The 17,556-nt window shown below is 33.5% G+C and overlaps 1 protein-coding gene across 43 annotated transcripts in view; it reads left to right on the forward strand.

The window, feature by feature from the left end:
• The window catches only part of SENP6 (SUMO specific peptidase 6), a 132,770-nt gene that overhangs the window by 84,768 nt on the left and 30,446 nt on the right, over positions 1 to 17,556 (forward strand). For 42 of the 43 annotated variants that reach the window (XR_015132607.1, XR_015132603.1, XR_015132605.1 and 39 more), the window contains 6 exons: positions 1,667 to 1,815; positions 6,334 to 6,721; positions 11,956 to 12,194; positions 14,826 to 14,996; positions 15,934 to 15,967; positions 16,610 to 16,804. Coding sequence is in view for 38 of the 43 variants with exons in the window: in XM_086316856.1 (XP_086172982.1) it covers positions 1,667 to 1,815; positions 6,334 to 6,721; positions 11,956 to 12,194; positions 14,826 to 14,996; positions 15,934 to 15,967; positions 16,610 to 16,804 (1,176 nt within the window). In the remaining 5 variants the exon portion in view is untranslated. The remainder of the gene's footprint in view (positions 1 to 1,666; positions 1,816 to 6,333; positions 6,722 to 11,955; positions 12,195 to 14,825; positions 14,997 to 15,933; positions 15,968 to 16,609; positions 16,805 to 17,556) is intronic. The other variant, XM_086316875.1, reaches the window with a different exon arrangement.

The following is a 17,556-nucleotide window of genomic DNA, read 5'->3' on the forward strand; positions in this document are numbered from 1 at the left end:
TTCTACCTTTTCAGAGCCGACAGTATAATGGAGGAAACAGATCAGTGTAAATAATTAGCAGAGAATAAAATGAGTGCTAATAGAAGTATGGAGAAAGTGCTGTGGAAGCTCTGAGGATGTGCTTCATCATGCATAGTGTGGGCCAGAGGAGCTTCTTAATGAAGAATAGTTTGAATTTACTAGATAAATAGGGAGGACTTTGCTTGCAAAGAGAATGACATATATATGAGGGTGAGAAAGAAAATACCCTGGAGAAATGCACTTCTTTGAGGTAGAGTGTTTTTGTTTTTGTTTAAATTAAGACTGGAACATCAATACAAACTTCACCTTGCTAAGATATGGGGTTTAGACTTTTTTCCTAAGCTACTGAAATTATTGAAAGATTTTCAGCATTAGGGAGAATGAAATGCCAACCCACTCCAGCATTCTTGCCTGGAAAATCCCATAGACAGAGAAACCTACAGTCTTTGGGGTCACAAAGAGTCAGACATGACTGCGTGACTAACACTTTAAACATTAGAATGATTAGATCATTTGAAAGATCACTTTGGCAGTAGTGGAGAATGATTCGAAGCAAACAAAATTGGAATGAGGGAGATCGATTGAGGCAGGAGTTAAGCATCTGAAATATAGCAGCAGTGGAGTTGGAGAGGAAGGAATGAGTTTAAGACTCTTGACTAGTAGAATTCCCTTGACTGTGAAGAAGGACTCACTGGGACAAGTCAGCGATTACTTAGATTTCTAGCTTCGGTGTCCAGGAAAATACAGGTATTCTGACCGAGCAGATGCCGAGGAGGTGGAACTCTGTGATTGCACCAAGCAACAATAATTGCATGGGTTTCTTAAGACAGTTTTAGAGGATGTTAAAAGATAGGAAAATGGAAATATTTAACATACTTGGGATTATGCAGGTAGAACACTTTTGTTTTAGATTTATTAACTTTTAATGCCTTTTCATTTTATTTTTAATTGGAGGATAATTGCTTTACAATGTTGTGTTGGTTTCTGCCATACAACAACATGAATTAGTCATCAGCGTAGGTTCGTTAACTTTTGATTTAGATACATGTTCAGTTTTCTTTGCTGATGAAGTCAAATTGTAATGAATTTTAAATTGTTCTGTTTGGAATTTGTGAAATCGTTTTACAATTCTAATTATGAATTAATTAGAAATGAAATGATTGACTTTACATTGAAAAATAATGACGAAAATTCTCTTTTGTGTGTCTTGAATTTAAAAAACCATTAAATTGAGAATTATTTTCCTTTATCGAAACAGTTGTGCCCAACATTTGAATTCATATTTTTCTCATTACTGATCTAAGAACAGTAACATAGGAAAAAGAAACGTGTGTGTGATTCAGTGCAGAAGGTGCTCTGTTGCCTTAGTAGCACAGAACAAGCTGAAGAGAATATTGGTACACTTGAAAATGGTACATGGTAGAGCGGGTGGAAAGTGATCCTGGTGAAGGACAGACAAGAGCAACCAGGAGATGGCTACTGGCTGTGGCCTAAAGTTCTATTTTTCTCTATTGTACATATTGAAACATTAGTTTCTTTTAGCTAAAACATCATTTGATAATATGAGTTAGTATTTTTTTCATAGTGAAAAATGAGAAATTTATAAAGTTTAATTTTAGTACTTTCCCCCTATTTTGTTTTTTAGATCGTATAATGAAAAAAACAGAAGAGTCTGAATCACACCTGGAGTCTGAAATTAAAAGGAAAGTTGCACAGAAACGTCACAGTAGTACATATCAGTCTACCCCACCTTCTCTGTCTCCTGCTTCCAAAAAATGTTTAACTGATTTAGAGGTGGGTAGAGAAATCATTCTTTGCTGCTAATCAGTTGGTATTTTTATTAATACTATTTTTAGTACTTATTAAATTCTGGTGATCTTTTCAAATAGGATTGGAAGAGAACTGGAAAAGGTTACTTTGGAAAACTTGTCTGCCTTCATTAGGTCATTTTTCAATTGTCACAAGTCCAGAATATATATCTTTCTGAAAAGACGTATGAACACTTCCCTATACCATACTTCACATAATTGCTCTCGATCAGAATTTTTTTAAAATAAAATTCTCATATAACCAGAGTACAACTGTCAAAAATGTTTAATTAATATGGATCCAGAATTATCATCTAATGCACAAACTCCATTCACATTTTCTCTAACCATGTCCTTTATGGAAACAGAATCCAGTTCAGGATCATGTTACATTGAGTTGTGGCGATCTTCAGTCTTCTTTAATCTGGAATAATTCCTTAATGTTCCTTCGTCATTCCTAACCTTGATATTTGTAAGAAATACAGGCCACTTATTTTGTACCTCAAGTTGAATTGGTCTGCAGGTTCTTCATCATTTATACATTTTTCAAGATTCCTCAGAGGTGATGCTATGATCTTATTGCATCATATCGGGAAGTATATAATGTTGATTTTGACATTATTGCTGATACTCACTTTTATCTTGTTTAAGATGTACTCTTCTAGATTTTTCCAGGTATTTTAGTAGGTGTTTTTAATAGGTATTTCTGTGTACTCAGTCACTCATTTCATGTCTGACTCTGTGACTCTATGGACTATAACCCGCCAGGCTTCTCAGTCCATGGAATTTTCCAGGCAAGAATACTGGAGCAAGTTGCCATTTCCTACTCTAGGGAATCTTCCCGACCCAGGGATCTAACTTGCATCTCCTGCATTGGCAAGCGGATTCTTTACCACTGAGCCACCTGGGAGGTTTCTAGTATTTCTATACTTACTTGTTAATAAGAGTTTTTGCTTATCCCACATTTACCATAGTTTCTATTTTTATCAGCGTGGAGACATGGATTCTTATTTTTCTCAGAAAGGTTATTCTCCACAAGTGTCGTTGTTTATTTTGATGCTCAAATTGCCCTAGATTTGGCCCATGGAAAGTTCTTCAAGCTGGCTGTTTTCTTTTTGACATATCCCCATCATTATTTGAGTACCTGTCTTCTGGTATAACCAGGTGGTCTAGATTTCTTTGTATTTCTCTGTATCAGCTCTGTAGTCATGCATTTCTCCAAGGAATCATTGTTTGTATAAGTGATTTCGGAAGATATTTGGGCAGTAGTTGTGCTTGTTGCTACTGGGTGTCAAATGTAGGCCCTCTCAGCAGACTGAACTAGGAATATTTGTGTATATACGTGTTAATATTTAGTATATATTAAAATTCATGAGTTTACATTGATAACTCCAATTCTAGTCCAACACCACAGTGTTTATTTTAGCCTTTTGTGCTTTGCATGTTTTTGTAACTCCCTTCTCTGACTGAAAAACCTGTCTTCCATTATCTCCAGTGTATTTGCTCAGTTGGGTTTTCTGTGACCAGTCTTCTGGCACGCAAGCCTAAGATTGGCTTGGGCTATGCTGTCATCACCCACACTGCTTAGCCCTTTGCTGGACCCCGGAAAGGAGGAAGAAAGAAGAAAGCTTCTTCCCACACACACACTGTCCTTCCTTGCCTAGGCGTGCCAGCTAAAAGCCTCAGCATTTTTTTTTAACATCGAAAATATATTTTCTTTCTTTTTACTCTTTACTTCTGTGCCACTTATTCTTTTCTTAGTGGAGATAAAGAATAGATTGTAGCCATCCTGTATGTAATTTTAAATTTTTGAACAAGATTAATGGTTTTTCTTTCCATGTATAGTCTGTGAAATTTCACATTACATACTGCTTGTAAGAAAATGAAGTCTTTGGTATTTAATGAGATTATAACAGTGTTCAGAATATTTAACAAAATATGACATTGTCTCAGTGGTGTCTCATGAAAGACATGCTTATTAAGTATACAGGTTATTATTAATGTGTATAGGCTGGCAGATAATATGTGATAATGAGATTTGGATTTATTTTAAAGTGTTCCATTGACCAAAGAAGGGGGAAATGACACTTTAATTAATCTTTGTTTTCTGAAGGAATTTATATTTAACATAAAACTGTTAAGAAAATTTGCTACTTTACTAAAAATAATTGAATAATGTTGAGATTCTAGTCTTTTGATCACCAGGTTGATAAAATTCTTAATCTCTAGTTTTTATCGTGAACAGTGTAATATCATGTTTGGTTAAGCTGATCTGCATTTTGTTCCTAATTGCTGCAAGTAGTTCTAAGATAGGTGTTTCTTAGCCTGTGGATGGCATATGATACTAGCTCATGATATAGTTCTTCTATATTTTAAGATTAAAATTTTTAATAGTAGGGAAGTCTTTTTCTGTTTCAGTATCAATTTTATAAAAGCAAATATGTGAAAGTATTGTTTTTCCATAGGGTTCTTTTTATTGAAATCTACCCTTTATTATAGACACTAAAGTATTGGAGCCAGTCTGAACCCAGCTTGATGATATCCTTGATTCTTAATAAAAGACAGAATTAGCTTACATAGAGCTGACTCCCACTGTGACAAATGAGGGTCTAGTTTTCACATAAATGGATGTGTTTAAAGCCTAGCTAAATGTGGAGATCTATGTTCATCATGAAAATGAGGGGGTTTAGATTTTTTTTTTTTTTTAAGAGATTTAGATATTTCATCACGGGGTAGTATGTAGGTACGGACTGCTCCTTTGTATCTAACCAGTTGTTCACATAACTTATATGCATTCAAAATAGCATAATTGAGTTCTTTATGTCTTGGCAGAGGGGGAAAAAAAAGTACAATCTACATATGCCGAGCTGATGATGTACCTATTAAGTTTAATTTTGCCCTGGTTGGTTTTCATTCCTTTGTGTTATCTGGGTAACAAATTTCATTCCTTTTTGTTGTCTGGGGTAGACCCTCAAATAGGTAACATGGTATAATAGAACAGCTTTGTCATGGTCAGTTGGGCAAAGTTAGCACTTTCTCTGTCAGTTTTTTTCATTCTTTACAGCAAACAGGTAAGTCTAGAGTAGTGGTCTTTATAGGCCGTTTTTGCTTGTGTACATACTTTTGAGTCATAAATTTACATAAAATAAAAATACATAGAACTTAAGCATTCAGTTTGGTGAATTTTGAAATGTAATCCTACACATTTAATCATATATAATTACCACATATCTGTTGGTCCTGCAACTACTTGATGTCTTCTGTCATTTAATCATATATAATTACCACATATCTGTTGGTCCTGCAACTACTTGATGTCTTCTGTCACCTAAAAGAATTTTAAATGATTATATTATCCTCTTATGTATTCTTAAGTTGACATTGAGCATTTTTCATCCTGAATTTAAAAGGTCACATAGGATGTAATAGTTGACACAGTGAAAAGGAATTAACCTTTTAAAATAGAATATTTAGATCAGTCTCCTCATATATGGATCTGGGCACATCCAAATTAATAATATACACTTCTTAATAGTATATAATTGATTAAAACCATATATTTCATACAAAGTTTGATGAATAGTTTGATGTAAAAGCAAAATGGTTGGAAGTGCATCTTTTAATTAGAGACAGACTATTTTTTTCAATTATTTTATATGTCCCTGGATGAATATTATGTTACATATTGAAACTGGATGCGGCATCTATTCATGTTTTCCTTCTTACAGATGTAAGTGCTGAAGAACCTTGTTCACATAAATAGGTACATGAGTATGGAAAGAGCTTTATTACAGTAATATCACCAAATACCTTCAACTCCTTCTACATTATAGGCTTCAAAATCGTATGATACTCTACTGTCAAAAAAACTTCTTTAATGGTATCATAATTGTAAGAGGCCTAGATTGGGCCTTCCTTGAACTATTTTTGTAGCACTGATAATTTAGAAATAAATTATCTTGTAAAAGATTGTCTTAACCAGAACTTAGAATCAATTCATTTTTCCAGCATGTAACATTATCTTTCTGTTTTGTTTGGAGATTTTTATACCCTAGGGCCATATGCCATTTTAATATTTCAAATGGAAGATGGATTTAGGATTCTTTTTTTTTTTTTAAAGTATGAGAAGAACAGTTGTGGCAGGTGATACTTTGACATAAGCATAATCAGAGCAGTTTTTAGAACGGTTATATGTGTGACCTGAACATCTAAATATTGATTACCTTAAGATTATTTATGCCCTGTATGCCTTAGAAAATCTTTATGTAGCCCTTGAGGAATATACATAGTCTGATTTGAAGACTGCTGGACTAGATGGTTTCAAAAATTCCTTCCAGCATTGTGATGCTAAATCCCAAGTAACATTCAGGATTTTGTGGTAGCCATAGCGATGGTGATGAGAAATAGGAGAATAATTTTGAGATTATTGTTGTTGTTGTTCCATGATGTTGAAATAAAATGCCAAAGTCTTTTTTTTTTCCTTTTCTTTCTTTTGCATTTTAAGGTTTCTAAACAGTGTGAATTTTGTCCAAAATGTGGGAAAGAAAAAGAAAATCAGACCAAATGCCAAAGTTGTGGTATTCCTTTTTCTAAGGATTTGCAGAGAAATTGCAGACAAGCTATAACTTTGAATGACTCTGCTGGATTATCATTAAGAACATCAATTCATCAGAATTCTGGAGGACAGAAGTCACAAAACACAATATTACCAGCCAAGAAGTTTTATGGCAACAGTGTGGGAAAGATTCCAATTGATATTATTGTGAGTTGTGATGAGAGTGGACAGAATTATTTACATACTAATGGGAAAGTCATTTTGTCTAGGGCAAAAGTAGCCAAAATCACAAACCTGAAAGAAAGGAAAACAAGCCTGTCAGACCTAAATGATCCAAGTAAGTATTTTACTCTTTTTAGTATTGCTTATATGAGTCTAATATTTTTCACATATATTTTTAATGTGAGCATGAGCATATTTCTGAAGTATAGTTTTAAAAGGCTTTTTGTATTGGTTACATGACATGCTTTTTGGGTAGATTATTAAAACTGCCCATGTAATTGAAAAATAGTAACTGACTTAGACTTTGTCCTTACCCTATCCATTTTAAGTAGTTTTTGAAAAAAAGAGCATAGATCTTGGCCCTAGTCTTAGGTCAGCTGCCAGTTAGAACCAACTTTCTAACTTTGACTCAGTTACTTTAATCTCTCTGATCTGTAAGTGGATATATTTCCTGCCTAGGTAGTGTTATTGAGGGAGTAAATTTAAAAATAACATGAAGTGCCTAGCATAGCTTAATAAAGCATTTGACAAAAGAAAGGACTCTGAAAATTCACTCCCTTACTACTGTTGTTCCTCCTCTAAATCCTTTTCCTGTCTTTATTCACATGTACATATGTGTATGTATATGAAATGCAGTCCTTTTTGTAATAAATAGCATAAGATTGGAAACAGTCATAGACTGATTAAATAAACTTCAGTGTAGGTAGCTGGAAAGGGGGGGAAACTAACTTAATATTGTATAGAATGATTTTTAAGCTGTTTTATCAAATGAATTAAAGCAAGGTGCAGATCAGAGTTTATAGTATGCTACTCTTTATTTGTGATGGATGCTGCTGCTGCTGCTAAGTCATTTCAGTCGTGTCCGACTTTGTGCAACCCCATAGACGGCAGCCCACTAGGCTCCCCCGTCCCTGGGATTCTCCAGGCAAGAACACTGGAGTGGGTTGCCATTGCCTTCTCCAGTGCATGAAAGTGAAAAGTGAAAGTGAAGTCGCTCAGTCGTGTCCGACTCTAGCGACCCCATGGACTGCAGCCCACCAGGCTCCTCCGTCCATGGGATTTTCCAGGCAAGAGTGCTGGAGTGGGGTGCCATTGCCTTCTCCATTTGTGATGGATAGGAGAATTTATATACCTTGTTGGTGGCTTGAACGCACAGAATTATCTCAAATTAATTTAAATTAAAATAATATTGTGGCTGTACATCCTTAATGTTTAAATAAAACTCCAGAGAAATTCCTAACTGGATTCAGTAATTTTATTAATAATAATATTGCTGTTTTTAAATACATATTGATAAAACAAGCCAGCAATTATATTACTGTCTCCAGAACCCAAGATGTTCAGTATTGGAGAAAATGAATACAAAAGTAAAACCAAAGAAGTAAAAATAACTAACTTTGAATTTGAATTGGAGATAATACTGAAACTTAATCAATATTTTCTATTGAATAGAAAGTATCTCTTAGCTTTACCCATAAAATATGCCTGGAAACAGTAAGCAAACCTTGTATAAAAACAACTTTAGTTCCCATATCCCATATCTGTGTTTCTGAATACCATTTTCCACTGAAAGGAATCAGAGCTCTTCAGAGAAATGGCTGACTCTAGGTCTGGAACACAAATGTAGGAGATAAATCTCAGTCATTGAGTTGTATCAGGAAGCGTGGAAACAGTCACAAACAACTAAGGGTATGTCAGAAGCACATAGCTAAGATGAAAAGGCTCCTCTCAGTGACCAAGACTGAATCTGCTTGGGCCACAAAAGGAACCATAACTACTATGCATTGAAATATGTGAAATATGTCACAATTAGTTCATAATGATATCCACCTCCTCTCTCACAGAAAAGCTCCACCTTATAAAAGGGATAAAATCAAGTTTTTCAACCTCAAAAATATATCAAGTCCTATTTTAATTCAATGTGAGAAACCTTAACCTATACCAGTATATTAGCTTATTTTCCAAAAGAGCTTGATTTGTAAAGGAATTTCTGTATGATAGCTGTCAAGCCAACACTCTGTTATGTTATGAGGATGTCTATGTTGAATATGAATATTTTATGACACATTTTAATGGTATACCAGTGGAATATTAAATATGTTAATATCATTTGAATATTTCCTAATGGTGAGGTTGTTGTGTAAAATTTTAATGTAAGATATCAATAGAACTCTAAAACTTATTATGCAATTACTGAATATTATTCTGAGCCAGACTTCTATGCTGGAAACTCAGCTTGCTGAGATTTCCAGGATGAGGGGAACTGGAAGTTAGTAAGACTGAGTTGGTAAGTAAAAAAAAAACAAAGTGAATCTATGTGGTTTTGAGGTGCCTTAAGCAGTTTACTATGAATTAAAACCATAAAGCCTAATTTTGTTTCCCTCCCCTCCAGAAAAACTAAAAACCATATTTCTCAGTAACGTATATAGAAAAAATATTTTCTGTTTTAAGATATTTATTACATGCTTATTGGTCCTGCTTATAAAAGTTTATATACTAACCAGTTTAGTTTGGTTTTTACAATCCTGTGAGGTAGTTACTAATGCAACCCTACTCTATAAATGAGGCAGTCTATGCTTAAGGCTTTTCATTGTTATATACATATGGGCTGTTGGAGTTTAGATTTTTTTTTTAATGATTTTTCTGGTTTCAAAGTCTCTTTTGTTTATATACTTCATCATTCTTAAATTTGTGTTCCTATTAAAATGATTTATTATTATGAAGCTTTTGTTCTGTCTTTGGTGGTCACATAGTAAATAAAATGTACAGTGTCTCAAGTAGTGATAAATGCTGGTAGAAAAGTGAAGCAGTTCTGGGAAATAGTGACAAGTGTCACAATGAAGAAGCTTGCAGTTTTAGATCATAGAATTTTAGATAGGTAGGTAGAAAAGTTACTTGATAAAGAAACTTGAATACTGCCTAGAATGAGGTGAGAAAGAAGATAGCCTGATTTCTATGGGAACAAGTTTGGAATGTAAATGCAGAGACCAGTATTAATCTGCTTAGCTTGCCATAACAGAATACCACAGACTGAGTGGGCTTAAATTTATTGTCTTACAGTTCTGGATGCTGGAAGTCCAAGATTAAGGTGCCATCAGGATTGGTGTCTGGTGGAGGCCTCTCTTCCAGGCTTGCAGACAGCCACTTTCTTGCTGTGTCTTTACATGCCCTTCCTTTTGTGCTTGCACAGAGAGGGAGAGAGATTTCTGGCATCTCTTTTTCCTGTGACACCAGTCCTATCAGATTAAGGCTTCACCTTTAAGACCATGTAACCTTTATTATCTCTCTATAGGCCCTATTTCCACATACAGCCATGTTGGGGATTAGGACTTCAGTATGTGGATTTTAAAGGGACAGAATTTAGTTCATAGCAGACTCTGATGCAGAATTTTAGGTATATACTTATGTAGAATATATTCCATATTTTGTAGAGAATTAAAGCAGTTATAAGAACAGCTCTTTAACTATTATCATCTTCGCATACTCTCTCCCTGTTTGCTTTGTTATTACGGTGACATTGAGCACAACCCTCATTTACTTTAATAAAACAAGAACTATGTAGTACAGGTCTATCTGTTGTGGCATTGAAGCTTTAAAATAAGTTTTTGATAGAGCAGATATAGAAGTTTTAATGTTCCCGAAGCACAAAAAAATGACTGTAGATTGAACACTAGGCTTACTGTTTAATATGTGCTTCTGTGTAGCTCTTGATAAACAATATAAGCAGTTTTTTTATTTAGAAAAATAAGAATTTTTCTAAAGCTTTTATACGTCAGGTACTATGCTAATAAATCTTTGGCACATTAAATCATTTGTTCCTAAGACTTTGTTGTCCCCTATATCACAGAGGAGAAACTGAGGCAAATGACTAGTAAGTGGCAAGACCCTAACTTTCAAGTGTGTATAAACTGACTTGAAAACTAGGGTCTTGGGCCTTCTAATCTGGCCTGTTACATTTTCTGTTAATAAAATATCACTTCTGAAAAACATTTGAGATTGGATAGCAGAATTAAAAAGATGAATGGTGTGATGCTGGTGGTGCTTCCTCTCTGGGACTTGTTATATGACTCAGAAATAATAACTAAGCATTTATGTTTATGATGTATGATAGGGGAAAACAGAATTGCTCCTACAAATTTTTACATTCTTCAACACATGACTTTCTTTACCAGATAGTATTTTGGACACTGGGAATATAGCAGTAAACAAGGCAATATTCTTGTTCTTTATACTTTATTTTAGTGGGAGAAACAAATGAGTAATGTACATCCACAGCAAAAGACAACAGAAATTTAAATTAGTTAATGTGAATAAGCAAGTACCTGTGTGCTTACTTTAGATTGGGTAGTTAATCAAAAAGTGGTATTTAAACCACTTATTTGATGGCAAAAGTGCAAAAGTGTTAGGAGAATTACAGTCAGAGAGAAACAAGCTGGTGTTGGTGAAACAGAAAGAGGAAAAAATGAAGTAGTATGAGAAAGTAGCCTGGGTCCAAATTACATACATGTATGAACCAGAGTAAGGAGTTAGGATTTTGCAAGTGCAGTATGCTGGCCCTGCAGAATTTGATATAGAGATGAGTTTGAAAAGATTCAGTAATAAGTACATGGTATAAGAGCAAATTACCTTCATGTAATATCTTACCCATGTTCATTTACTCAGCAAGATTTATTGCATATTAGGCATTGGTCCAATAATTTTAGATCAGCTGGTAAAAAATTCACCTGCAATGCAGGAGACCTGGGTTTGGTCCCTGGGTTGGGACGATCCCCTGGAGAAGGGAAAGGCTACCCACTCCAATATTTTGGCCTAGAGAATTCCATGAACTGTATAGTCCGTGGGGTCACAAAGAATCAGACACTACTGAGTGACTTTCACTTCCAGGCACTGGTTCAAGTTCTCCCAAAGACTAGTAATGATATTAGTGATTTCTTGTGTGAGATAAAAATTGTTTGATCACATGCAGTCTTACAGACTTTTTAAATGCATGCTATTTTATGAATAATTTGTATGCAAATTGTCTTCATACCTAAGACTTTCTGGAACTCTGAAATAGACCTAATGATAAACATACAAGTTTTGTTGTAACTTGTCTATGTTTCTCTGTGGGTGATTGTGATGAATTGTAGAATAAATTTTACATTTGTATGTTATATAAAAAATGCCAGTTCTAATTGCTCTACAAATTTAACTTTTCATCAGATAGAATGGATTGTATCTTCATTTTTATTAATCTCAGATCAGGAGGAGATCCAAAGCAGATTTGGTATATTTCCAACTTTTGTCATGTACTTACATTTTTAACTGACAAGAATGAAATACCTGAAGTACTTAACACTTTCTTTATAGTCATTTTGTCCAGTGATGATGATGATGATGATGATGACAATGACAGGACTAACAGAAGAGAAAGCATCTCTCCTCAACCTGCTGATTCAGCATGTTCTTCCCCAGCACCATCCACGGGAAAAGTAGAAGCAGCACTAAATGAAAACACTTGTAGAATAGAGCATGAACTAAGAAGCATTCCAGCAGATTCAGAATTAAATACAGTTATATTGCCAAGAAAAGCAAGAATGAAAGACCAGGTACTTTTCACATTTATTAACATTTATTCAGATTTCTGCTTTGATATGTAAATATTTGGGGGGCAAGGATAATTTCGTGGTATCAATAGGAAAAAATGAATTATTCATTAAGTAGAACTTAAAATAACACTGGGAAGATTATTGAAAGAACATTAAAGCATACACAAAAATATATTTTAATTAAAGGCTTAAAGTGTAAAAATTCAACAAAAAGAAACAACATCAACCTTTAGTAAGCAAAATATAAGTGTAAAACATATATTTATATAATCTAGTAGACAGTAAGGTCATTTTAACTTGGGTATATTTCATTAATAGCATAATATGGTTTTAGTATAATTTATGTTTTACAGTAAAATTTTTAAAATATTTAGATGACAAAAGAAATTCTGTCAATCAACAGTAGGTCTAGAAATGAATATTTGTAATGCAGGTAAACTACGCTGATGTCTATAATAAACCAAGAACTTTTAAAAGAAGGAAAAAGAAAATTTAAAAAAAGATAGGAATAGACCAAAAGAAGAGAAATTCAGATAATAAACCTTTTATAGGAAAAGTACATATCAAAGAAAATGAAATATAACCATATACTTAACAAACTTTCACAATTGATGCAAAATCACTTAACACATATATTGGCAAAAATCCAAGGTAAAGGGTACTTTCCTTATATGTTGATGAAAAAAAGGTAAGTTGTGGCCTTTTGGAAAAAGAGTAAAAGTATCTACTAAAATATTTAAAATGTATACTGAATGACCAAGTAATTCATTCCCTAGACTCAAAGGACTCTTTAACCTCCAGTGCTTTGATTATATATATAAATATAATTATTAGCAAACAATCATTTTAATGATTGATACAAAAATTACATTGGGACTTCCCTGGTGGCTCAGAGGTTAAAGCGTCTGCCTGCAATGTGGGAGACCTGGGTTCGATCCCTGGGTTGGGAATATCCCCTGGAGAAGGAAATGGCAACCCACTCCAGTATTCTTGCCTGGAGAATCCCATGGAGAGAGGAGCCTGGTAGGGTACAGTCCACAGGGTCGCAAAGAGTAGGACACGACAGAGACTTCACTTTCACTTTCACTTTCATAGAAATTACTGAAGAAACTCTAGTATATATGTACCATGGACTATTACTCAGCCACTGTCAATGAAAATTGGAGCTGTATCAATGGCTTAGGATTTTCTACATGGCACTGTTTAGTGAGAATACCAAGATGCAGAAATTACGTGCATATTTTCTTATTTTTGTAAAAAGAACCTAAAAAATAAATTTGTACGTTAAAAAGTTGTATGTATATATGTCAGGAATTTGGAAAGTTGTAGATTAAAATATGAAAACATACATATTTGATTGTTAAGATGGGATCAGTAAGAAATGAAAAAACCAAAAGTAACTATAATAATAGAAAAAATATAGGTTGATAGTTTTAGTGTAATCTTAGGAAATGCCTTTCCAAACATTTCAGCACAAGCAAAGTAATAAATGAAGAGATGAATATATTTGTTTCAATGGAAAGTACAATACCATGAACCAAAACACCATCCACAGAATTTAATAGGTAATGCAAATGGGAAAAAATAGTGAAATATGTGACAGTATAAGTTGGTCCTTTACATAGTTTTGATTTCTTAAAAATCAAAAAATAGAAGCAACTATAGAAAAATGAGTAAAGGGTATAAATAAGAGGTGTGTTTTTTTTTTTTTAAGTAAGGTACAAAAAAAGAAATTAAAATATATTTTTAAGTGTTAGATTGCTGGAAATTACCTAACTTAACTATTGAGCTAAGTAAAATCTCATTTGAAGAAATAATTCTAAAGCTAAAGTTTTAAACCTCTCTAATAGATATCTGTTAATAACCTGGGAAAATATTCGTTTTAATCAAGATCTTTTTTTTTTTAATGATAAGGATTTTGACATCTTTACTTTTAATTACATTTAATTTAAATATATACTTGTAAAGACACTTTTATATTATGATTAATTTGCATTTGGGAATGACTGTGAAATCTTAATTTAACAGATCAAGTCATTTAATAGTTTTTAATATATAAAGAACCATCATTTTATAATGTAAATAGCCATTTTCCTAAATTATCAGTTTTCTAAAGAGCTGCTAATTTAATCCAAATACAGCAACTACTACCACTCTTACTAGATAACTTTTATCCAGCATTTTACCATGCATGAAGCACCATGCTAAGCTACTTACATGCATTAGCTCATTTGAGTAAATACTGTTAACATTTTAGTTTAGGAAACCAAAATTTTTAGTTTAGAAGTTATTATATAAGTTTTACAAGATCAAATCATTGAAAGGTAGTAAAACTGTGTTTTGAACCCAATTCAAACTGATTTGAACTGTCTGATTCCTAAAGTACCATTTCTCACTGCTGGGCTGTTACTGGAGCTTCACATAATAACTAGGTAAAGTAGCAAGATGGAACAGGAAGAGTTTACTGTTACTGTTATAAAATCAATAAATACTCATGTAGCACTGTTGAAGTAAAATCAATTTTATGTTTTGATAATTACATTTCTTCTGTTGGGTCTTCTTTGCTATGTCTACTTAGTTTACAGTCTTGTTTTAGTAACTTACTAAGTGAAAAATTTTTTCCTTTTTCAGTTTGGTAATTCTATTATCACCACACCTCTAAAACGTCGCAAAGTGATTTCTCAAGAAACTTTAGTTGATCCTGTATCTTTAAGCTGCCAAAGTTCCTCTGATACCGTAGTTTTAAACTGTCGAAGTATACGAGTAGGAACACTATTCCGACTATTAATAGAACCTGTAATTGTAAGTACACACTATGCTCTTTACTACCAATTATAAGATTCAGAATTTCTTGGCTAAGACTAATACATGTTAAAATTTATAAGTTAAAATATTTAATAGAACATTGCAATTATTTCAAGATTTCAACTTGCTTTAGGAATATAGACAATTAAAAATAGCTACTCACCATAAAAATTAGTGGGTAAAAACTTGGTCATATGTATTCCGATAAAAAAATTTTTTTAATTATAACATAATATTCAAAGTAGTGCATAATCATTATAGGAAAATGTTTATTCTCACTGAGTTGGAATTCACTCCTGTGTGTTACCGTTTTATTCTCATGCCAGCCCAATGCATGAAAACAGTATTTTGAGGAACTTTATGAGAGAAAGAAGAATTGAAAAGCTTTGGGGTCTGCAGAAAAATGTCTTATGACATAGTAACTCCTAGAAATAGATTATTGGACTTTGGTGGCCGCCCAAGAGGCATTGTGCTTTTGAACTAGTTCAGTGTCCAGAGAAGCCAAAGAACTTTCTTTAGTCCCTTTATCTTACCTCTCATACCTGTCTCATTCTTATTCTGCTACCACCAGTCCAATTCAAATGTATATTTTCTATTTAAGATTATAACATAATCTCTTTAATCTGCCTTCTAAGTCATATTTTTTTTTTCTTTTTGATGTATCCTATGCATTGTTAATCTTCCAATATTACTGTACTTATTTTATAAGGCTTCTTAACTCGGGTGTCCTTAATTCTGTGTTTCCAACTATTTTTTTAATGAATAGGGGCTGGCATCATTCTCAGTATTGTAAAGGTCAGATGGACAAATGCAGTACATGGATCGCTTTTTCTGCCTTCTATAGGCTAAGTCCCAAAAGCATGTCATTTAGGGTCTCTGTAGCAAAATCTTCCCCCAAAATCTATGATTGTTACTAATTTATCTTATTTTTTAGTTTTGTTTAGATTTTATCAAGATACAGCTAGAAGGTAAGCTGTTGTATGTCCTACTGCTCACTAAAGCTTTGTTTACAGTAAAACACTTTACTGGAATAAAAAATGTTATTTTTAGAATTCACTAAGATAATTAGTTATTACATGCATCATAACAAAGGGCCTTATACCTTAAGAGTGGAAATTTCATACTATAACATCACAGAAGCTATGTTTAAGTTTTTAAGTATTCTTCATTAAAATTCTCTTTGCATCTGGGAAAAAATGTATTTAGATACTTCTTTAAGATCAAAGATTTTTCTTCATTTTCCCACTAAAGTTACCATGTACAAAATATAATAAATATTTGGGGGCTTCCCTGATGGCTCAGATAGTAAAGAATCTGCCTGCAGTGCAGGAGACCCAGGTTCTATCCCTGAGTCAAGAAGATGTCTTGGAGAAGGGAATGGCTACCCACTCCACTATTCTTGCCTGGAAAATCCTTGGACAGGTTAGTGTGGCAGGCTACAGTCCATGGTGTTTTGGAGTCGGACACAACTGAGCAACTAACACTCTCACTTTCATTTTTTCATAATAAATATGTACTTTAAAATTGTAATTCCCTACAGTTTCCTCCATTCATGATTTTGCCCTCTTAAGAATTGATTCCTTTTCCATTTCCATTTGTTTTTTCTCCAGAACCAGAAAATGATCCTGTAGGGATTACTTTAAATACCTCTGATCTAACAAAATGTGAATGGTGTAGTGTCCGAAAATTACCAGTAGTGTTTCTTCAGACTAAGCCGGCAGTTTATCAGAAGCTGAGCATGCAACTGCAGATGAACATGGAGGATAAAGTTTGGAATGACTGTAAAGGAGTAAATAAGTTAACAAGTAAGTTATGTAGAGCAAAGGTACAATACACTGGTTAGCAGACTGAGTTGATATTGATAGATACCTTAGATATATTCGTCTTACCTACAATCTTGATAATGACATTATAAGATATTACTTCCCTCATTTTATAGAAGAGGAAAAGTCCATAGAAAATGGAAGTTCTGAAGTTAAAGCCCAGGTTTAGCCATTTGGAAAGTTTTCAAAATGGGTTGAAACCCCAAAACATACATAGTCTTTATTTAACACTGTATAATCTGAGTAAAATGAGGTGTTTTGTTTTGTTTTAATGTACTGATAGACGTTGTAACTGTAAATCAGCCATCAAGTTGGAATCTTTAAAACTTAGCCCGAATAGAAAGTTTGAAAGTTCAGTAACAGGCCTTCATTTTCTACAATAAATCAATGTGGTTCTCCAGTTTGTTTGTTTCCCTTCCCCCTAACATTTGTGGCATAGTGTGACTAGTTGTAAAATATTTCTCCTCACTAATTGCTCCTTCAGCTTAATGATAAGTAAGTGATAGATAACTATGAAAGCTGCAAGAGTTGACACATTAGTGAATATTGGTTTTTACAGTTAAATCTGGAGTTACTGCCAATTGACAGCAGTATTGATGGATTATATGTTTAAAACTCAATATACTTGGATCCTATTAGGTGAAATAAATTAGTTACATCTATGAATAGATTCATTCTAGAGCTGCTGCTAGGGTAATGTGTTCTGGTTCCTTTCTCTTAATTGACTGAAGTGA

The sequence above is a fragment of the Bos grunniens genome, chromosome 9 (genome assembly GCF_055505025.1).
Source record: "Bos grunniens cultivar Pamir isolate PY7600 chromosome 9, Bosgru_T2T1.0, whole genome shotgun sequence".
NCBI lineage: Eukaryota > Metazoa > Chordata > Mammalia > Artiodactyla > Bovidae > Bos > Bos grunniens.